General features: G+C 38.9%; 1 protein-coding gene across 15 annotated transcripts in view; it reads left to right on the top strand.

Annotated features, from left to right (window-relative positions):
- The window catches only part of NEK1 (NIMA related kinase 1), a 214,428-nt gene that overhangs the window by 107,578 nt on the left and 82,689 nt on the right, over positions 1–24,161 (top strand). For all 15 annotated transcript variants that reach the window (XM_082727264.1, XM_082727269.1, XM_082727266.1 and 12 more), the window contains 3 exons: positions 18,124–18,255; positions 20,610–20,675; positions 20,749–20,977. In XM_082727264.1, the coding sequence (XP_082583390.1) occupies positions 18,124–18,255; positions 20,610–20,675; positions 20,749–20,977 (427 nt within the window). The remainder of the gene's footprint in view (positions 1–18,123; positions 18,256–20,609; positions 20,676–20,748; positions 20,978–24,161) is intronic.

Genomic DNA, 24,161 nt, shown 5'->3' with positions numbered 1-24,161 from the left:
AATCTGGAAAATAGTATGAGCCTACTTTTGGTGGTATATATATATATATACATCGATTGACTGATCTCTCAATCTATATATATAACAGGAACAATCTGCTTTTTTCTCTTGGTTTTATGTCTTCAACACAGGAAACAGGGACATTTCATCTTGTGCTCATTTGCACAGTGGGGTAGAGATTATATCAAGATGAATCCCTATGAACCTCCCTGTGTATTTTTTTTCAATCAGCTTTCTTCATGATAACCCTGCTGCTATCATCCTTGTGTTCAGCAATAATATTGCAGTTGCAAATTTTACGGACCATTAATTGCCCTTGCAGTTTTTAGTTTAGTCTTTAATAATGCATTCTAGCAGTTCATATACCACATGAAGATGATTGGGATAGTAATATATCCATTAAATATGATACACTTATGCTTACTGTAAATCAGCCTTATTTTTTAAATATGATCTATTTAAATTAGATGGGGCATCCACAATTTTGATAATAGCGGTCTGCATGGCTTTGATTATGTGATACCCTTTAGTCTTAGAGATGGAACAGCTACTCCATATCCTCTGCTATTGGTATGCATGCATGCATAGGCCTCTTAGCAGCAGGCTTATATAGCCAACTGCAAGTCTGTGCCAGCTATGTATATACCTTGTGATTTCCCCAGAGTAAAATGGAATGGCTGTGTCTTGGTTCATGTTGTGATTGGCACATGGGATACTGGAGTAGCACATTTATCAATGGGAAATGTTTCCTTTTCTCCGTCATGTAGGAACTGCTCATTTTAGTGATTCAGAATCTTATGCTTCCAAAGCCCAAGTTAATATAGCTCAGGGAACACAAAGCGGAGCTGTGTAATTATGTTTCTTTCCTGAAATCTGCTTTTTTGAGGGCAAAACACCTCTAGAGGTGTTTGTAGCCCACAAACACCTCTAAATGTGGTCTTAAGTACATCTTGTATAACAGTTTTCGAAAACACAGTTCCCCAAAAAGGCTTTCTTTTTATAGCTTATTTCCCATTGTCCTAACCATTCAACAAGATCATGACCACTGTCCAGGACTCAGTGTAAATATATGCTTGATCATTCAGTATCAGTATATCTATAGATTCAGTTGACTGTTTCATTTATTTCTTTTCCTTTTTTAAAAAAGATTTTTATTTATTTATTTGAGAGAAAGAACACTTGAGCATGAGTGAGGGGACAGAGGGAAAGGGAGGAGAAGTAGACTCCCCACTGAGCAGGGAGTCAACTTGGGGTTCAGTCCCAGGACTCCAAGATCATGACCTGAGCTGAAGACAGTTGCTTAACCAACCGAGCCACACAGGCGCCCCTTTTTTGTCTTCTTATTCTCATTGGTGCTTGACACTTCCATTGACATCCTTTAGTTACAGTTCTACAGTTCTAAATGGAGCTGTTTACTGTATTTTTAATCTAAATTATCATAGTGGGGTACCCAATCTGCATATTTCTTAGTATCAATTCAGGAAACATATCTGTGAAAATCTATTCTTTGGTTAGGTCAGAGACTATATTTTGAATATGCTGTGTTCCTTCTGCTGTGCATTTCACTCTTTGTTGTGTATCTTATTTCTATCATTGTCTCATTCTTTGGACCTGCCATATAGGCCTGTAAGGCTTCTGGTGGACCTACTCCCCATCTTTGACTACTTCAGATTGTTCTTATCCTTGGTCTTGCCACTGTTAGGGTGCATAATCAAAGGAGCGAGACTGATACAAAGTGAAGGTCAAGCAAAGCTTTATTTCGCGCCAAGCATCAAGAATCAAACTGACTGGTTGGGGCCGTCTCTTAGATAAAAGAGGCGACCCTTCCCAGCCTCACAGACTAACTTTTATAAAGGTAGTTGAGCCTGGCTATACACAGGTGGCCAATGAGATTGCAATACACAGAGAAAACTGCACAATCATGCTAGGTCTGCAACACACAGAGAAAACTGCATAGTCATGCTAAGGTACACACAGGTGGCCAATTGAATTTCAATTTACCCTAGTAGATATATGTGCCCCCACTGATTGGATGTCTTCACCTGGCCTGACCTGCCCTTATATCTAGGCTTTGCAAGTAAGTTCCCCTGGGAAGGGCAGGGTCAATCTAAGTTCATTGCATAAACACAAAATGACTCCCTCTGCTAAGTAGGCCCTTACACTCCCCCCTTTTCTTTGGAGATTAGTCAAATCCTTGACTTTTCAGATAGTTCTATGTTCTCCTGTTGTAAGGGGTTATATTGAGCATGTTAAGACTAAGTGTTTTTATCACTCTAATTTTGTTTTGTACAAATGACTTTAGGGCGTTTATAATGCAGGGACCAAAAAGTAACATTAGTGCACAGTCAGCTGATAAGTTAGCCATTCACTGCTTTGTATAACCTTTTCCATTTTCCTAATTCCGTTCGTCTAATTTTCCACCTATACTTTTTTTGTTTTATGAGGTGACTCAGAAGCTCTTACACAAACAGGTAACAATAGGAGCAACAATGAACTCATAGTCTTTTGAGTCTTAGCTTTAGTCCATGGTCAGTGGGGTCCATCGGCTGTGGCTTCCACCTCCAGGGGAGTGTCCTCGTCCTTAGCTCATTTGACGTGACCTGCGTGAATCCAGGCCCTGATGCCTTCTACTTTTACTGCTGTGGGGGCGGTCAGGATGACAGTAAACGGTCCCTTCCGGCGAGGCTCAAAGTTTCCCACTTGATGGCAGTGTATCCAAACCAAGTCCCTGGGTTGGTAAGGATGTGGTTCCACCTCCGTCTCCGTCTCAGTGTGGGCAGTTCGGATCCCTGGGTGAGCTCTTTTTAAGACAGACTGTAATGCCTGCAGTGACGGGAGTACAGACTGATCAGTCATTTCTGCTAGAGCAACCTTTTGTAGCCAAGGGCAGATCGGGGCGGGTGGGGGTTCTCCCGAACATTATTTCAAATGGGGTCACCTTGTTTAAGTAGGGTGTACATTGCACCCTGAGGAGGGCGAAAGGAACGAGATCCACCCATCTACTGCCAGTCTCCAGAATTAGCCTTGTCAAGGTCTTTTTAAGAGTTCAGTTCATTCTCTCTACTTGCTTGGAACTCTGGAGCCGGTAGGCACAATGTAGTTTCCAGTTAGTGCCCACAGCCTTGGCCAGTGCCTGTGAAACTGAACTCACAAATGCAGGGCCGTTGTCTGAGAGGCACGAGAGGGAGTTGTCACAAGCAGAGAGGCATGTTGTCATGAGAGGCAGCCCAAACCTAGGAATTATTTCTTCTAATAGCTTTTTGGCTACCACTCCTGCCATCTCATGTTTGGCGGAAAAGTTCTCTACCCAGCCTTAAAAGGTATCTACAAAAACTAACATATACTTGTGCCCATATTTTCTGGGTTTCATTTCTGTAAAATCTATTTCCCAATAAATACCTGGTTCCTTACCTCTTTATCTTTTCCCTCTTCCCATTCTAGTTCCTCCCACATCAACTGCCTGGCATTGAGCACATCTATCAACTACATCCTGAACCATATGCCCTTATTTAGAAACCTGGAACTGCTTGCCTATAAGTTCCTTGAGTTTGCGTGTCCCCAAATGAGTACCCTGATGTATCTGGTCTACTAACTTCTTATCTAGTCTCCGAGGAAGAATTAACTTTCCTGTTTTAGTCTTAGCCAAATCCCCTTCATAGTCTAATTTAGCCCATTTTTGTAAATACTTTAAATCTTCTTCTGAATAGTTTGGTTTTTCTGGTAGAGCTGGAGCTGGGAGTGTAACCAGCTCTTGCACTGTTTTTTGGGCTGCTTGCTTTGCACCTTGATCTTCTAACTGGTTTCCTTTTGAAATCAGATCAGTCCCCTTTTGGTGTCCTGGGCAATGCATAACGGCCACCTTTTTTGGGCCACCTCACCTGGAGGAGAGCCAGTATTTCTCCTCTGTTTTTAATTCCTTTTCCCTCTGCTGCTAATAGGCCCCTTTCTTTATAAATAGCCCCATGTATATGGAGAATAGCAATGGCGTACCTGTTGTCCGTATAGATGTTGGCAGTTTTACCTTTGGCCATCTGCAGTGCCTTGGTGAGTGCAATCAGCTCCACTTTTTGCACCGATGTTCCATGTGGCAGGGCTGCTGTTCAGTTCCTACTCAGGGGAAACCACCGCAGCCCCCGCATACCTCTTTCCATTGACCATGTAGCTACTCCCGTCTGTGAATAGAATCATCTCTGCATATGGAAGGAGAATGTCTCTGAGGTCTGACCTTACTCCTGTGACTTGGGTTAGGACTTCCCTACAGTTGTGTGGGTGGTCAGCCAGCTCCTCTGGCAGCAGCATGGCTGGATTTAGCACTCCCGGGGGCTAGAAGGTCACTCTTGGTTCGTTGAGGAGGGCCTGATACCCCGTCACTTAGGCGTTCATAATCCATCAGTCTGGTGGAGTCTGGAGAAGGCCCTCGATAGCGTGGGTGGTGGTCAAGATGAGATTTTGACCCAAAGTCAATTTACTTGCATCCTTGACCAGGAGGGCCTTGGCAGCAATTATGCGGAGGCAAGGGGGGAGCCCAGCCCCTACTGGGTCTTGCTAAGATAGGCTACTGGCCTTTGCCAAGGCCTCAGAGTCTAAGTCAAAACTCCTTTGGCCACTTTTGCTTTTTCATCCACATACAAGTGGAAGGGCTTGGCAACATCTGGGATGGCCAATGCTGGGGCACTCAGTAAGGCTGTTTGTAATTCCCAAAATGTTCCTTCTGCTTCAGCTGTCCAGTCTATCATAGTGAGCCCCCCTTTTGCCAGTTCGTAGAGAGGTCGGGCAATCTCCGCAAACAGTGGTATCCACAGCCTACAGTAGCCCACCATCCCAAGAAACTCCCTCACTTGTTGGGATGTGGTGGGGTGGGGGTATTGGGTGATCACCTGTTTCCTGGACTCAGGCAGTGAACGCACTTCCTCGTGGAGATCAAAGCCTAGATAAGTGGCATGGCTCTGACAGACCTGTGCTTTCTCTGCTGACACCCGATACCCTTTTTCCTGCAGGGTCTGTAAGAGAGCTCTTGTCCCCCACAAACATGACTCATAGTCCTCAGTGGCTGTTAGGAAGTCATCAACATACTGTCACAGTGACTCCCAGATTGGAGGTTCTGTACTCACGGAAATCCTCATGTAGGGCCTCATCGAAGATAATAGGTGAATTCTTGAATCCTTGGGGAAGTCTTGTCCAGGTGAGCTGGCCTTGGAATCCTTCCTGTGGGCTGGACCACTCAAAAGCAAAAAAGGGCTGAGATTCCCTTCCTAAAGATATGCAGAAAAGTGCATCCTTGAGATCTAAGATGGTATACACAGTTCTTTGGGGACCCAGGAGGGAGAGAAGGGTACAGGGGTTAGGAACCATTGGGTGGATATCTTCAACCCGTTTATTAACTTCCTGAACGGGTCGGTACTCCTCAGTCTTATACTTTTTGATGGGCAGCAAAGGTGTGTTCCATGGAGATATGCAAGGAACTAGGATCCCATCTCCTCAGAGGTGGTTAATGTGCTTTCTGATCCCTTCCTTTGCTTCTCACGGGAGGGAGTACTGCCAGACGTGAACAGCCATAGCCATCGTTTTTAATTGTACCACCACTGGAGGCTGTCCTTTGGCCAAGCCAGGGGGTTTCCCTTCTGCCCAGACTTTGGGAAACTCGACCTGTAGGGTTTGGAGAAGGCTCCCCCCAGCTTTGTCTCCTCTGGTTTTGAGACTGGCTCATAAAGAAGGTATTCATTTATTGCTGCCACAAACATCTGCACAATTGTCCATTTATGTCTTTTTATGCCATTTGCCCCTTGTACCCAGACTTCCTCTCCAGATAGTTTTCCCATAGGTTTCAGTTGATTTCCCCTCTACTTCAATTTTTACCTGAGGTTCAGGGAGGGGGCTCCGAACCATGGCCCCTTCAGTCTCTGGAGGCCAGTATAGCTGTCTTCCTTTTGGGGCACTCCCTGGCCCAATGTCCTTTTTCCTTACAGTAAGCACACTGATTTAATCTAAATCTTCCCGCCTGTCTTCTCTGTGCCTAGGCTTTTCCTTCCATTTACCATCCCTTCCCTGCCTCATGTAATGCCAAAAACTTCCTCCTGTGCATCCCTGTTGTTAAATATCTTTTCTGCTATTCTCTCTAACTCAGTCAGATTCTTCCCTTCAAATCCTTCAATTTTCTGAAGTTTTCTCCCTATATCTGAGGCTGACTGACTGGCAAAAGCAAGATTCACTGCCCTCTGATTTTCAGGCGCCTCAGGCGCCTCAGGCTTTAATAAGCCTTTCTAGGAAAGCTCCTGGAGACTCATTTTTACCTTGAGTCACCATACTAATTTTAGATAAATTTATGGGTCTCCTTGCAGCTGCACAGAGGCCTCCTCCTAGGGTCTGGCGGTAGAGGCGTAAGCTCTCCTTACCTTCATTGGAGTTTGGCTCCCAGTCTGGGGGTTCCCTTGGGCAGTAGTCCTCCATCCGCTGGGGATTGAGGTCCCTGCCAAGTCTCTCACTTATCACCTTATGGGTTGTCAAATGATGCGATCCCTCTCTTCTGCGTTAAAGAGAGCCATAAGGAGCTGTTGAATATCCACCCAGGTGGGCTGGTGGGTAAGAAAGTCTCCAAGAGCCTAATTAAATCCTGAGGGTGGACAGAAAAGGATTTGTGTTGGGCCTTCCAGTTACAGATGTCAGAAGAGGAGAAAGGGATATAGGTTAGATGGGGGCACCCTCTCCTGTCTGGTAGAACAACCTCATGGAGAGGCAGCATTGGCGAGGTAAAGGGAGGCAGAGGGGGATAGAGGAAAGGGGAAGGATCAGGGAGGTCTTTCTGCTTGGTGGTCCCATAGGTGGACCCCGACCGCGTATGAGGTGGAACTGTTAAGGGCGTCTCGGGATCGAGAGTCAGGTTTAGGGGACAGATAAGGGGGGCGTAATTCCACAACCTCCACATCCGACGGAGGTAGGATGGTCTTCTTCCCTGGTTCCCCCTCATCTTTCTGTTCTGGTTTTGCTAGTCTTACCTGCCTTAGAGGGAAAGAGATGGTTTCGTTAGCAGGGGGAAGGTGAGACTTGAGCCATCACGGTGGCTCTTCTATCATACATCGCCAGGCCATGATGTATGGTATTTGGTCTCAATGGAGACCGAAGACCTCACTATGGGTAGAGTAGATCTGAGCCAAGGCAAATGTTCCCTCCGGCGGCCACCCTGGGGAGAAAGTGGGCAGAGTGTTTTTAGTTTTCCCAGGTAAACCTTGTCACCTGACTGGGTGGCTTTACCTTGAAAATCCTTGAAATGCCGGAGAACAAGACTTAGGGGTGTCACAGGTCCTTTACTCCCCGCTTGCCCCATTTCTCCAAACACAATAAACAACACAACAGACAACAAAAAGACAAGACAAAGACAACTGCAGGCCCAGTGATCCTTGTCTAGAGTCTGCTGCTGGTGGGGACTTTCTCAGTTCCCTGCAAACACAACAAACAGCACGACAGACAACAAAAGGACAAAACAAAGACAACCGCAGGCCCAGCGGTCCTTACCCAGAACCTGCCACCGGTGGGGACTTTCATGATCTTTTGATTGCCTGGGGGACTCGAACCCCCTGACCGCCCAGGGGGACTCGAACCCCCCTACTGCCTAGGGGGACTCGAACCCCTTGTTGATTACCAGTGGAGATGGGGCATCCCTGCATCCACTCCAGCCCTGGGAAGCATGGCTGCGTCCAGCTTATCCCTGGTGGGCTATACCCTGGAGCTCTACAACCAGACAGACAGGATCCCGAGATCTTACCTCCGGAGACTTTTCCCAGAAATTCTAATGCTGGCTCAGTTCTCGTCGTTTGATCCCGGACGAGCCCCCAGTGTTAGGGTCCGTAATCGAAGGAGCGAGACTGATACAAAGCAAAAGTCAAGCAAAGCTTTATTTCGCACCAAACATCAAGAATCAAACCGACCAGTCGGGGGCATCTCTTACAAAGAGGCAACCCCTCTCAGCCTCACAGACTAACTATTATAGAAGTAGTTGAGCCTGGCTATACACAGGTGGCCAATGAGATTGCAATACACAGAGAAAACTGCAGTCATGCTAGGTTACACATGAGTGGCCAGTTGAATTTCAATTTATCCTAGTAGATATATGCGCCTCCACTGATTGGATGTCTTCCCCTGGCCTGACCCGCCTTTGTATCTAGGCTTTGCTAGTAAGTTCCTCTGGGAGGGGCAGGGTCAATCTTAGTTCACTGCGTAAACACAAAATGACTCCCTCTGGCTAAGTAGGCCCTTTCAGCCACATAATCTCATCCATTTAAGCAGACACATCATGAGATCAATTTGAATTATGCTCCCCGTTCCAAGTGTCACTGGACATTAACAGTGTTTTCAGAGAGGTCTGCAAGATAAGTTTTTTTGACATGAAAATTTTCAAGAACATCAGAGAATCAGGATTCCACTAAGGCTGAGGAACCCTATTTCACTGCTGCTCCTCTGATGCATTTAGTTAACTTTCCCTAAGCAGCAGCAACAGAAGTTTCACAGGTGGTTGTGGTAATGGTAGAGTAGGCAGAGGGAGAGGAACAGGGGAGCACCTCTGGAAGTGTGTTAGGTTTTATATGTCAACAAGTACATTTTATAAATTATGTCCAACATTGATTCCACTCTGAGCAGGTACTATACATTCTCATATAATACTTTTATTACTAGGCAGCTGTATATTAGCACAGTTCTGTTTCCTCAGATAGTCAATTGGAGCTTGGCTTCTCCTTCCAGAGGATGAACTAGGTAGACCTCACCCATCCAACCAATGCATTTTCAAGAGCATCCATATAGTTAAAATATAGTCCAGGAACACCCGCCCCCCCCCCCCGCCAAAGTCTTTGCTTTCTAAGCCTTTTAAACCAGTTTAAAGTTTTTTCTCTGTATGCATTTTCTCTGTTAATAGTGTATCTGTCTTGGATAGTTCTAAAGTGTGCACAAATGAAAGCTTTTATGATTTTATTATTGATAGAGAATACTAGTTCCTAGTATGGGACAACTTTATATTTCCTCAAGTTCTTTTAGAAGTATTTGTATGGTGGCAGCTTTAGATCATGGCAGTGTGCCTGACTTGTCAGGTCCAACAGGCAAGCAACCCATTTTCATTTGGGGGGATTATTGTGTGCTTTTTGGGTAAGACTCAAACAAGGTATTCTGGCTTCTCCTAGCTAAAAGATAGGCATGTCATCTAAAGTAGACCAAATGAATCATTTCCCAGGGCTTAAAGCTGGAGCATAATAGCAAAAGATTTGAAGTTTATTGAATCCAGTAAAAGAACATGATGAAACAAAGAATAAGTTTCGCTACTTAGGTTCATCCATGCAGCTACTCTTCTATTTGGAGGGCTTCCCTTTGCTTTTATAATCTTCCAGTTCTTTTCTCTCTTCTTCTTTACCCTTCCTCCCCTCCTTTCCTCCAGAATTAGTTTCTATTTTTTTTTTTTTCAACCAAAGGACCCTGATTTACCTTGTAAAATGCTTAGCCTGGCATCTGGTGAATAGTAACACAAATTCATTGGGAATTCTATGGCTCATGACATTTCAGAGTTATATATAGACGAGTGCTCAAACATTGGTTTACTGAATTCATTCTTGTGTCATGAGAAAAAAAATGAGTCTAAGAATCAGAATACTTGCTCTTTAGTCTCAGCTCTGCCAGTTAATTTGCCTTTTTGGAAAACTGACTTAATGTTTGTGGGCCTTTATTTCCTTATCTCCTAAATGAAAGGCTTGGTCTCTAATATTATTCTGTATAAGTTATTTAGAAAAATAGTCTTCATAAATTAAGTACTTAAAACTTTATCCATTCATCTATTGAAGGACATCTTGGCTCCTTCTACAGTTTCACTATTGTGGACATTGCTGCTATGAACACTGGGGTGCAGTGCTCCTTCTTTTCAGTACATCTGCATCTTTGGGGTAAATACCTAGTAGTGCAATTGCTGAGTCATAGGGTAGCTCTATTTTTAACATCTTGAGAAACCTCCATACTGTTTTCCAAAGTGGCTGCACCAGCTTGCATTCCCACCAACAGCGTAAGAGGGGTCTCCTTTCTCCACATCCTCACTAATATTTGTTGTTTCCTGTATTGTTAATTTTAGCCATTCTGATTGGTATAAGGTGGTATCTCAATGTGGTTTTGATTTGTATTTCCCTGATGGCTGGTAATGTTGAACATTTTTTCATATGTCTGTTAGCCGTTTGTATGTCTTCTTTGAAGAAGTGTCTCTTCATGTCTTCTGCCCATTTGTTGACTGGATTATTTGTTTCTTGGGGGTTGAGTTTGATAAGTTCTTTATAGATCTTGGATACTATCCCTTTAAGGACCACATATCTTTCAATGGATTATCAAAAATATCATTGATCTAACAATTGTAGAAATCATTGCCTCAATTATTCTGATTTTTTGGCATGTAAGACCCATTTTATGAAATTTTCTCTTTGACATATTTCAGTATAAAAATTATAGTACAACATAGGATTTTAAAATGAAAAATTATCAGGTGTTCATGTGTTGTGATAGTTTTTTCCCCCAAATAATATAGTATTGCTTTTCTCAGTTGGCATATATGCTCATATTCTGAGTGAAACGTAAGGAAGAAAGCTTTTTTTTTTTTTTAAGATTTTATTTATTTATTTGACAGACACACAAGTAGGCTGAGAGGCAGGCAGAGAGAGAGAGAGAGGAGGAAGCAGGCTGCCTGCTGAGCAGAGAGCCCAATGCGGAACTCCATCCCAGGACCCTGAGATCATGACGTGAGCCAAAGACAGAGGCTTAACCCACTGAGCCACCCAGGCACCCCAGGAAGAAAGCTTTTTAAGAGTAGCAATGCATTTAGGGGCTCCTGGGTGGCTCAGTCATTTAAGTGTCTGCCTTCAGCTTGGGTTCATGATCTCAGGGTTCTGGGATCCAGCCCCATCAGGTCCCTGCTTAGTGGGAAGCCTGCTTCTCCCTCTTGTACTCCCCCTGCTTGTGATCCCTCTCTCATTCTCTCTTTCTGTCAAATAAATAAATAAATAAATAAATAAATAGTTTTTTAAAAAGAGTAGCAATGCATTTAATAATTAAAATGAAATTAAAAACAATCAGGGAAAATATATATTGATTTGGTGAGATATTGTTTTTGAGTATGAAGAATTCCTTTTTCACTGCATTTATCTCTTTCCTTGTCTGTTTCATTTTTGTTTCTGTCTTTGTCCTATTCTTTGGATCTGCCATAAAGTTCTATAAGGCTTCCTTCCAGGGTAGAGAAATACTCTTCTGGCCACCTTGTTCTTATTTATAGACATTCTTATAAATACATTATAGCATTACCAGTTCATCAGAAAAAATACTTCTGTATTTTTAGTTCTTCAATGATGAGGTTTTAAGAGGTTAAATGGGAATTTAATAAAATTTAACACTGTAGTTTATTTAAGTTATATAAAATTATGTGTGAAATTGCTCTGTATTCAAAATATAGAATCAGGCCAATTTAAAATTTCCCCAACATAAAATCTTTAAGTCATTCAGAATTTAGAGGTGAAGTAGTATTTATATTTATGCTTCAAGAATAGGTAAACCGATAGTTTTATGTGTTTATAAACCTGGACTCACTGTTTGGTGAAATTTTGCCTTTTGTCATTTGGTGGCACTGCTGATTAATTTTTCAGGAAATTGAAACAGATACAATTGACAGATAAAATATAAGCAATTTTACAGTGATAATTAAAAACTTTTTGTGGTGATGTAAGTAGAAAAGTCTTGAATTTAGGAACTTAGTGAGAAAATGGCTGAGGAAAATAGCCCCTAAAGCAGTTTATTTTTTTTAACTTGCCTAATGAAACTTTCAAGTCATTGTTTTATTTTTGTTGCATTTTTTTTCTTACTTTGGATTTTGAAAAACTGTGCTTAACTAGATGTAACTAGGTAATAAATTTTAACCAAAAAATTTTTTGGGGGGGCTTTAATGTCTTTATCGTCTGTGAAACTTGGTTTTGTTATCTTAGTTTCATTTTTGTGTTTTCTGTCGCTGGATGAACTTCCTGAATTAAGAACTCAGTCTAGTGTTTTTTCTTTTGACAAATTAAAAATAAGTTATTCTGTCTCAAGATCTGGTTAACATTGAATAGCCTTAACATTCAGGTTATGAATAATATATCCATTATGTTTATATAGAAGGCCCAGCTCCTGTTGTACTAATCAGGTAGTGGTGTGTGTTACCTGGGCTTATAATGATGTTTCAACATCTCAGTAGTTACTCTGAATTACCTTTATATTTTTGTTAACTGACATAGTTTTGTTATTAAGTAATTGGAATACTTTGTAGGGCAGTCTGTTCTTTGGTTTAGAATTTATTATGTCTGACTTTTTCTGTGTGTTTATTATTTCGGGTCTTAGGATCTGTTTAGTTTAGTTGACCCACAGGAGAGACTAGTATATGTTTGTTACAAGCATTTACTGAAAGCTGCTAAAGGTCATTATTATCAAGGTAACATTAACTCTGTCTTACACATTGAATTAGATTGCCTGATTCAGATTGTCTGATTGTCAGGTTGTCTTAGATAATAGACTATATGCCAGTTATTAGCCATTTGAACAAAGCCAGTTTTTTTTATTTTGTCAGGGTCTAAAATCAGACTTTTAGTACTTAAGCCAAATAACCTTATTTAATAGAAACTAAATAAATCTTTACTGAAGTGTAATTACTACTGTTAGGAACACAACCGTCACTTTACATAAATTATCACATTTAATCCCTACAGTAAGGAGATAATGAGTGTAACATTCCCAATTTAAAGAGAAAAGGTTTGAAGTTCAAGGAGGATAAGAAACCATGAAAAATCACAGGACTAGTAAATGAGAGTTTGGTGATTTAAGTGTAGAACTGTCCCACTAGAACTATATTTTATGACCTCCTTAAACAATGAATGTCTGTTCAAACTGGCTGCCCTGCAAAGGCCACTCTTATCATCTCCCTTATTGGCTTTATACAGTTCTTTCTCTCTCTCTCTCTCTCTCTCTCTTTTTTTTGTTTATTTTTCTTCCAGATTATTTAACACACATCTATCTACTTTTATTTCTCTGTAACATACTGATCCATTTATGTTTCCCTTTCTCTTATAATTTATAGTCCTTAGAAAGAAAGCATTATATGATCCATTTTGTTTTTGTCTTTTGTTTGTTAGAAAATTATTGCAGTTAGTTCTGGTCTGCAGTATATTAGTTTTTTCCCCCTAATTTTACTGAGATATAGTTGTCAAACAATATTGTGTAAGTATAAGGTACATAACATGATGATTTGATATATGTATATATTCTGAAACGGTTACCACAGTAAGTCTAGTTAATACATCTGTCACGTCACATAGTTGCCATGTATCATTTCAATTTGGATGTCCATTATATGGCACTGTACTCAGCACTTAAAACATCTTTGAATATGTTGGTTAATTTTTATCAAATATTGAATATTTTTCTCTCAAAAAATCACATCAGATTTCTGATTTCTGCTATTTTGATAAATAAATCTGATGTGAATTTTGAAATAGCAGAAATCAGGGTGCCTGGGTGGCTCAGTCAGTTAAGTGACTAACTCTTAATTTCAGCTCAGGTCATGATCTCAGGGTTATAAGATGGAGCCCTGTGTCAGTTTCCACGCTGGGCGTGGTCTTCTTAAGATTATCTCTCTATTAAGATTATCTCTCTGTCCCTACCTTTATGCTTGAACGCATGCAAACTCACTCTTTCTCTCTCTCTCAAAAAAAAAAAAAAAATAGAAATCATTTCATTAAGTGAATTTAAACATTCACTTGACTATACTGTGGATAAATAGGATATGTGGTTAGAGAAGTATTTATTGGCTTAAATAAAATGATGAGTTTGTACATCCAAATTAATCTGTTCCCTTCAAAATAATCATCTAATCTAGAGAAATAACATACTTTTCTAAGAATGCTGCTATTTTTTCAGAACCAAGTGGAACTTGTCTTTATTTTCTTAGAATTTATGGTACCTTTTTTGAATATCCTGTATGAAATAAGACCATCTTAAAGTTTCAGAATACTCTTATCTCTTTTAAGGAGATAATACTTGTGTTAGCTTTAGATTTCTTAAGTTATAAAACATCTTAAGTAATAGTATACTTTTTCAGCAGTGCTAAACTATGGATTAGAGCAATGTTTCTGCAGTGTTTCTGTCTTTTTTAATATATAAAGGATTTTTTTAGAGTAGTTTTTGGTTCACATCACAATTGAGAGGATGATAGAGACTTCTTATACATCCCCTGCCCCGACATATGTATAGCCTCTCCCATTAATCAGCATCCTTCACCAGAGTTGTACATTGTTACAATTGATGAACCTATGTTTACATATCATCTTTCAAAATCTGTAGTTTATTTTAAAGCTCACTCTTGGCCTTGTACATTCTGTAGGCTTGGACAAATGTATGATGACATGTACCCATCATTATGATATCATATGGAGTATTTTCACTCTCCTAAAATTCTCTGGGCTTTGCCTGTTCATTCCTCCTACCACTCCTCTGCCAACCTCTGGCAACAACTGATCTTTTTACTGTTTTTTTCTTAAAAGATTTTATTTATTATTTGAAAGAGAGAGAAAGAGCGAGAACACGTGCATGAGCCTGGGTAGGGGCAGAGGGAGTGAGAAACAGACCTCTCACTGAGCATGGAGCCCAACATTGGGGCTTAATCCCAGGATTCTGAGATCATGACATGAGCCGAAGTTAGACAATTAACCAACTGAGCCACTCATGTGCCCCCACTGATCTTTTTATTGTGTCCACATTTTTGCCTATTCTGGATGTCATATGGTTGGAATCATACAGTTGTTAGGGTCCGTAATCAAAGGAGCAAGACTGATACAAAGTGAAGGTCAAGCAAAGCTTTATTTCGTGCCAAGCATCCAGAATCCAGTCAGGGCCATCTCTTGCAAAGAGGCGACCCCTCCCAGCCTCACAGAGGTAATTTTATAGAGGTAGTTTAGCCGGGCTATACACAGGTGGCCAATGAGATTGCAATACACAGAGAAAACTGCACAGTCATGCTAGGTCTGCCACACTCAGAAAAAAACTGCTAGGTAACACACAGGTGGCCAATTGAATTTCAATTTACCCTAGTAGATATATGTGTGCCCCACTGATTGGATGTCTTCACCTAGCCTGACCCGCCCTTGTATCTAGGCTTTGCAAGTAAGTTCCTCTGGGAGGGGCAGGGTCAATTTAAGTTTACCGCATAAACACAAAATGACTCCCTCTGGCCAACCAGGCTCTTACGCAGTAGATAGCCTTTTCAGATTGACTTCTTTTGTTTAGTAATATGCATTTAAGATTCCTCTATGACATTGCATGACTTGATAGCTCCTTTCTTTTTAGCACTGAATAATATTCCATGTATGTACCAGTTTTTAAAAAATCTATTTAGTTACTGAAGGACATCTTGGTTGCTTCTAAATTTTGGTAATTGTGAATAAAATTGCTATAAATATCTGTGTACAGGTTTTTGTGTGAACATAAGTTTTCAGCTTCTTTGGGTAAATACCAAGGAGTGTGATTGCTGGGTTACATGGTTTACATTTGTGTAACTTTGTAAGAAACTGCCAAATTGTTTTCCAAACCACTATACCATTTGACTTACCATCAGATATGAATGAGAATTTTGGTTGCGCCACATCCTCAGCAGCATTTGGTGCATCAGTGGTTTGGATTTTAGTCATTGTAGTAGATGTGGTAGTATCACATTATTTTTATTTGCAGTTCTCAAATGACATATGATGTGGAGCATTTTTTCATATGCCTAATTGCTGTTCGCATATGTCTTTGGTGAGGTGTCTGTTCAGTTAGTTTTGTTAATTGGGTGGTTTGCCTTTTTTTTATGGTTGAGTTTTAAGAGCTCTTTGTATGTATTGGTTAACGGTACTTTAAGTCTTTATGTGTTTTGCAAACATTTTCTCCCAGACTGTCTTTTTTTTTTTTTTTTTTTTTAAGATTTTATTTACTTATTTGACAGAGAAAGAGATCACAAGTAGGCAGAGAGGCAGGAAGAGAGAGAGGGGGAGGCAGGCTCCCTCCTGAACAGAGAGCATGATGCAGGGCTCAATCCCAGGACCCTGGGATCATGACCTGAGCTGAAAGCAGAGGCTCTAACCCACTGAGCCACCCAGGCACCCCCCAGACTGTGTCTTGTCTTATTCTCTCACCAGTGTCTTTCACAGAGGAAAAGTTTTGAATTTTGGTGAAGTCCAGCTTATTAATTCTGTCTTTCATGATTGTACCTTTTTTTTTTTTAATATTTTATTTATTTGACAGACAGAGATCACATGTAGGCAGAGAGAGAGAGGAGGAAGCAGGCTCCCTGCAGAGCAGAGAGCCCGATGAGGGGCTCGATCCCAGGACCCTGGGATCATGACCTGAGCTGAAGGCAGAGGCTTTAACCCACTGAGCCACCCACGTGCCCCTCATGATTGTACCTTTGATGTAGTATCTAAAAAGTCTTGCCAAATCCAAAATCATCTGGGTTTTCTCCTTTGTTGCCTTCTGGGACTTTTATAGTTTTGCATTTTATGTTTAGGTCTATAATGAATTTTGAGTTAATTTTTGTGAAAGGTGTAAAATCTCTGTTTAGATCTCCCACCCCTTTTTTTGGCCTGGGATGTCTAGGTGTTTGATCACCATTTGTTGTAAAGACTATTCTTTCTCCATTGAGTTGCCTTTGCTCCTTTGATAAAGATCATTTGACTGTATTTGTGTGAGTCTGTTTCTGAGCTATATTCTGTTCTGTTGGTTTATTTGTCTGTTAATCACCAGTGCCACACTGCCTTGATTACTGTAGCTTTATAGTAAGACTTGAAGAAGTTGCATAGAAATCCTTGAACTTTGTTCTTCACTATTGTGTTCGTTACCACCATCTTCTTTTGAACAACATGGATATTAGTATAAAATGAGAGTCCTGGGGCACCTGGGTGGCTCAGTGGGTTAAAGCCTCTGCCTTCAGCTCAGGTCATGATCTCAGGGTCCTGGGATCGAGCCCCACATCGGGCTCTCTGCTCTGCAGGGAGCCTGCTTCCTCCTCTTTCTCTCTGCTGGCCTCTCTGCCTACTTGTGATCTCTGTCTGTCAAATAAATGAATAAAATCTTAAAAAAAAAATGAGAGTCCTGAAGATTAGATATTATAATTATCTTGCTAACTTATAAATACAAGATGTTCAGTAAATGTTGCATTTGAAATGTGTAGAAATTTTTGTTTACTGTTTTGAAGGAGAGAACGAAGTAGTGAGCAGACTTGCTGCCATGTTACTGTGAGCATATCTGTGAATGCCATTTCCTTATATTATTGATGGTTCAGTATCTTAGTTCATTCATATTGTTTAGAGTCTAAATGGTAAGATAAAAATGAATTATATCTTATATGTTTATAATAAGTGCTGTTTTTGGTGAAGTTAAAATCTTGTTACTTGCACCTTTCATTTCTTGCATTCTTCCAATATGTTGACATTCCTATAATGAGGATTCTTATGTCGGGTGATCTTCAAACTTCAAGAAGATTGTACTGAACTTTTAGAATTTGCACAAGAATTTCTCTTTGAAGTGTGAGATTAATAAGTAAAATACTTTTCCCATCAAGTGTTGTAGTGAATTAAAATTTAATGTCTTTTACAAGTCAGGATTTTTTTAAAGGTTATTTTTATTAAACACTGTTAATGCAATGGAAAGGAGTTATGTAGTACTACATGAGATTTATTATTTTACATCTGAGGCCAGAGATGTTTCTTTCTCTTCTGATCTTTCCTCAGACTTAGCACATTGTCTTTTACAATAAAAATTGAGAAATGAGGGGCGCCTGGGTGGCTCAATGGTTTAAAGCCTCTGCCTTCAGCTCAGGTCATGATCCCAGGCGGGGAGCCTGCTTCCCTTCCTCTCCCTCTCTTTGCCTGCTTCTCTGCCTACTTGTGATCTCTCTCTGTCAAATAAATAAATAAAATCTTTTAAAAAAAATTGAGAAATGAAAAAAGCTATACTTTTAGAGAGAGTGGATAAACAGTGATCTTATATTTTTACTTTTTTAAATTTTTATCTCTTTATACAACTATACATTTGCAATTGTATTTAAATTCTTTATTATAGTTGGTGGCTAAAGGAGTAAAGAATTCTGATATGTCTCCACCTTTGGGACAACATGAAACAGGTGGTTCTCCATCAAAGCAACAGATGAGATCTGTTATTTCTGTGACTTCAGCTTTGAAAGAAGTGGGTTTGGTAAGTTTCTTAAATTTACAACTCCTCAAAGTGAAAGTTTATTAGAAGGATTAAATTTAATGAAGTTACATTAATTCATAATGTATTGAATTTTTCTAGGGAAAATAAAATAGCTTAGGATTTTTTTGTATGGTTTACTGTGAGTGTTAGAGCCTCACTGCTCATAAGTTTATATATAGGACCATCTAGTACATAAAAATAGATTTATCTGATTGTCTCTCATTTTTACTTTAAAAGAATATTTAACAAATAGAATATATATAGAAATGTACAGAATATAATGCAACAAACATTTTTATACCCCAGCTCTCACAATTAACAAAGATTCCTTTTTTTTTTAAACAAATGTTCATTTTTTATTTAAATAATGTCTCTTTGGTACTTTAATTAATTAACTTTAGGAATAAAGTCCAAGACATGTTTATATTTATTTTTAAATTTTTGGCACAACAGATGTTGGAAGATTTAATATAATTACACTTAATCCATCAATTTTTTCTTTTACCTTCTACAAATGACTATCATGCTATATGAATACGGAAACAAAGAATTTGGGGCAAGTAAAAAGTTTAAACTTAGAAGTATGTGTCAGGTGTTCATTTAAAACGTGAATACTTAGGGCGCCTGGGTGGCTCAATGGGTTAAGCCTCTGCCTTCGGCTCAGGTCATGATCTCAGGGTCCTGGGATCGAGCCCCACATTGGGCTCTCGCTTGGCAGGGAGCCTGCTACCCCCCCCTGCCACCCCCCCTACCCTCCGCCTACTTGTGATCTTTCTCTCTGTCAAATAAATAAATAAAAATCTTTAAAAAAAAAAAGAAAAGAAAAGAAAACTCTGTGCTGAGATTAAAGGAAATGGGCTCTTCATAGGGAATTTCAGCCTAGAATTTAACACAACGGGGAGGAAAAGTCTACTGAATTATATAACACATTAACCCTATTTTCTCTTTTCTTTTTTATTGTCTTTGCCTTTTAATTGCTGAGTTTCATTAAGTTTTTGCAGACAACACTGATGTTACTGATACACCAATTTTTTTTTTTTATGGCCTTTGTGTTTTTCTTGAAAATAAGATTGAGTAGGAAAATTCAAGTTTCTTGGTCACTCTCAAGAACTTCATATACAAACTATTGTTCTTCCAGTAGGTTTAGTCTCTTTTTCTTTCTGATAACGGTTTTGCGTGTGCTGCATTGTTCACTTCAACTTTAGATACCACTGTGTGTTTTCCTTCCTGGTACCCAGTCTCACATCTCAACTAGCTGTTCATCTCTCTGGTTGTAGCGACTGCTAATTCCTGACTACTTTATTGGGTAAAATGCTCTTTGTCTCATTTACATGTATTACTTTAAAACTGACTACTCTACTCTTTTGTATTTTCCTCAAATATTATAAAATTTGAAGTAATCTGTATAATGAAATGGTTTTTCTTTATGTGTTGTCTTGGTAAATACTGCTTATTTAAAACTTCGAAAAATGTTCTTTCTTTGCTTCTTTCAGATACTTTTGCTTTCATAACTTTCATAACTACTTCTTTTCATGTGTTTAAAAATTCTCATTGGTCTAGATCACTATGATTATACTAATCAAAAGACAGACTTTATATTATTGTTGGTATAAAGGACTCAGAACTTATTTTTATTATTCTCTTTGCTTATGGAGAGAAGCTAATTCTCAATTATGTTTGGTAGTATGGCTTTATAGGAATATATATACATGAAACATAAAGGCAGCTTCAAAATAACACAGCTTAGCCTGACTTACTTTATCCACCAAAACTCCCTAGCTTTGATTAAAAGAGTATATGAGTAATCAGTTGGTTAGGCATCTGACTCTTGATTTCAGCTTAGGTCATGATCTCAGGATGGTGAGATTAAGCCCTGCATTGGGCTGTGTACTGTATGTGGAACCTGCTTAAGATTTTCTCTCCCCTTCTTCCCCTTCCCCTCCCTTGAGTCTCACACTTAAAAAAAAGTGAGAGCACAGTCTCTCACTTAAAAAAAAAAAAGACGGGGCAGTTAATTTTTTTTTTATTTCTACCATTGAAATAAAATTACCAAATTACCAAAAAAAAAGATGTCAAAAAGTAAGAAGATGTAGATAAATATGTATGTGATCAGTAGTCTAAAAATAAGATCAATAATTGAGAATTGGTCCTCCTTCTATTAAATCTATTACCTGATTATATGTAACTATTTCTCATTTCTGATAATGAAGGAAGCTATGTTAACAATTTACAGGGATAAAAAAAAAATTGACAAGGAGCAACTAATGAAAAACAAAAAGTAATAAAAATATGTAAGTTTTTAAGGTAGACATTTAAAATAACATTCCTTACTCTGTAACTATCTATATTTATAGGACAGAAGTTTAACTGATACCCAGGAAATCTCAGAAGACATGCAGAAGACTAACAATGCTATTTCAGTAAGTACAGTTTTCAAATTCTCATTTTACTTAATTGTATAAATATTAAAATATAACACTTTAACTGTTTCAGAGTAAGCGAGAAATACTACGTAGATTAAATCAAAATCTTAAAGCTCAAGAAGATGAAAAAGAAAAACAATGTCACTCTGATATGTGTGAGATAGTTGTTAATGCGGATGCCAAAGAGCATGAAAAAGAAAAATCGGTTTCATCTGATCGCAAGAAATGGGAGGCTGGAGGTCAACTTGTCATTCCTTTGGATGAGTTAGCACTGGACACATCCTTCTCTGCTACTGAAAGTATGTATAAAATGTTGATATTCTATGATGGTCTAGCACACATGTAAACTTGTAGACTGGATGCTTGGAAAGAAAGAACACTTAGAAGGATTGAGAGAGGCTGGCAAAATTTCTTTGTATATGAAAAGTGGAGAAAACTATTCAGCCTTAAGAATAGCAAGGATTTTTTATTACACTAGTATGTGGTATGAGAGTGGGAACTAATGATAAATATTTAAATTATATTACTTTAACTCTTTCTACCAATTGTATTACTTTAATCTGTTTGAGAATGAAAGTAGCAAACTTTAACAGAATCTCAGGTCTCTTTGGTATGTAGCCAGGGGTATGGAAAAGATCTCATTTAATGATTTATTTATTCAGCAATAATTATTGAGCAACAGTTTTCATGCATTGTCCAAGCCACAGAGAGAGATACAATAATAAATGCAAGCATGTGCTTTTTGGAGCTTACATTCTGAAAGGGCAAGTCTGATTGTCAACCAACTAAATACAGTTTTAAGTAATTTTTAAAGGACTGTTTTCATAGAATTCTTTCTTGCATTCGAGAAAAGCTCAAAGACTCTAACCTGTGGTGTCTTTTCTTTTATTTACTTATTCAGCAGTTCTTTTTAGTCCCATTAAATGCCACACATTCCTCAGCAATGAAGATACAATAATGGTTAAGACATAATCCCTCGCCTTAAGGAGCTTAGGTTCTGGTTGAATGAGAGACAAGATAGAGGCAATTGTAATTGATAAGGAATATACTAGAAATTATCATAGCCTGCTGTAAGAATATGTATTAGGACATGTATCAGTCTTAGGGAAGCCAAGGAAATGCTTTCTGGAAAAAGGGATTAGCCGAGGAATAAGTAGTTAACTAAACCAAAATCCAAGCCAAGTGTTTTAGGCATAGAATAACCAGGACCAAGGTGAGAGAGTGTGTAAAATTCAGGGAACTTGGTATAATTCAGAATGGATGGCTAAAATTCAGAAGTTAAGACAAAGAATGGCAAGTAAAAAGCCTTCAAGGAGGTAAGCAGGGCCAGATCATGAAGGGTACTATACACTGGCTCTCTGAAACAGTATGAATTTACTCTGAGTGCAGAGTGCAGTCTTTGAAACAAGGGTTAGAAAATGTTATCTGTGAATACCAGATAGTAATTTTAGGTTTCGCAGGCCATAGGACTCTTGTTGGAATTTCTCTAATATAGTGTGAAAGTAACAATAGACAATATGCAAATGTATTAGCATGGCTGTGTTTCCAGTAAAATTTTATTTAGGGGTATTGAAATTTGAATTTCTTAAAATTTTCTTTAATGTCTTCTATTTCTTTTTTCAGACTGTTTTTCATTGCTATAAAGAGCATTCATGATTGTTTCCTGGAAAATTTTTATAATAACTTTAAAAATCTTTGTTAGATAATTCCATTATCTGTGTTATATTTGTGTTGATTATTAATCAGTAGCCATCTCCCATGAGATAATCCTCTGTCTTCTCTCATGGGAGTTGTGCTGCATGTTTTGTGTTCCCTATCATGTAGCACATATTTTATGCATAAAAGTGGTCATTAATTACATAAACATGGTGATAAACACAACTGATGTTGTGAGATCTCTCAGGTGATGGGGTTGTAAATGATTTAGAACACCTCTGAGACAATAAACTCACACCAGTGTGACAGGTTGGGATAAAGGCAAAGGTAGAGAGATGCAAGTAAGTTTTATATAAGATGAAAAAATTCCTGCCATATTTTTTTCCTGCCATATTTTCTTAAAAACTAGGAGGAAAGGTTATATGCAGATGAGAAACACAAGAATTGGTAATTTTGAATGATTAGATAGGCCTATCTCAGACAAATAAGATGAGGACATTTGAGACACCTCATTACCTTATTAAAAGCACTTTTATGTGGAAAGTTAGCATGAGACTAATACTGTTATAATGAACAATACTTCCTTTCATGAGTTCAAAAATCGTGTTTAACCTAAATATGCAATATATTTATGTGATGTTTTTACATAGTATAAACAATGTATAAAATTTCTCTCCACTTCACCTTATATTCCATTTCCATCCTTGTTACCAGGTAACCACTGAGATAGTTCATTGTTTATCCCTCTGAGCTCCTTTGTGTGTGTGTGTATCTGAATAAAGACACATATCTTTTTTTTTTTTTTTTAATATTTTTTTTTTAAAGATTTTTATTTATTTATTTGATATAGAGAGAGACAGCAAGAGAGGGAACACAAGCAGGGAAGTGAGAGAAACAGGCTCTCCAGCAGAGCAGGGAGCCCGATGCGGGGCTCGATCCCAAGATCCTGGGATCATGACCCGAGCCAAAGGCAGATGCTTAACAACTGAGCCACCCAGGTGCCCCAAAGACACATATCTTATACCGTCATGTTGCATTTATGTTATGTATCATCTGTTGTATTTATTTTACATGTAAATATCTTTTATAAATCTTTTCATATCTCTACATTAAAAAATTTCCTATATCTTCTTTATAGCTATTTAATAGTCCATTGTATGATCTACATGATTTACTGTTCGCAACATTTTATTTTTTTTTATTACGTTCAGTTAGCCCACATCATTAGTTTTTGAAATGGTGTTCAATTCATTAGATTCATTAGTTGTGTATAACACTCAGTGCTCATCCCAACATGTGCCCTCCTTAATACCAATCACCCTGTTACCCAATCCCTTCACCCCCCTCCCCTCCGCAACCCTCAGTTTGTCTCCTGGAGTCCAGCGTCTCTCATGGTTTGTCTCCCTCTCTGATTTCTACCCGTTCAGTTTTCCTTCCCTTCCCCTGTGGTCCTCTGCCCTATTCCTTATGTTCTACCGATGAGTGAAACCATATAATTGTCTTTCTCTGCTTAACTTATTTCACTTAGCATAATACCCTCCAGTTCCATCCATGTCAGTGCAAATGGTAGATATTCATCCTTTCTCATGGCTGTTTTTCTACATTTTATTATGAAAAATTTCAAACATAGCAAACCTGAAATAATTTCACAGTGCACACCATGTACTCTCCATTGAGAGTATGTGATTAATATTTTACTGTGCTTTATATGATCACATATCTGTCTACCTTAATATCCAACAATTAGTGTATCTTATTTTTTCATGCAGTTTAAAGTTCATTGCAGATATTGATATACTTTGTTCTAAGTACTTCGTAGTATACATA

Source organism: Mustela nivalis (genome assembly GCF_964662115.1).
Source record: "Mustela nivalis genome assembly, chromosome: 4".
In the NCBI taxonomy this organism is placed as follows: Eukaryota; Metazoa; Chordata; class Mammalia; order Carnivora; family Mustelidae; genus Mustela; species Mustela nivalis.
This window is presented reverse-complemented; position numbering and strand designations above follow the sequence as displayed.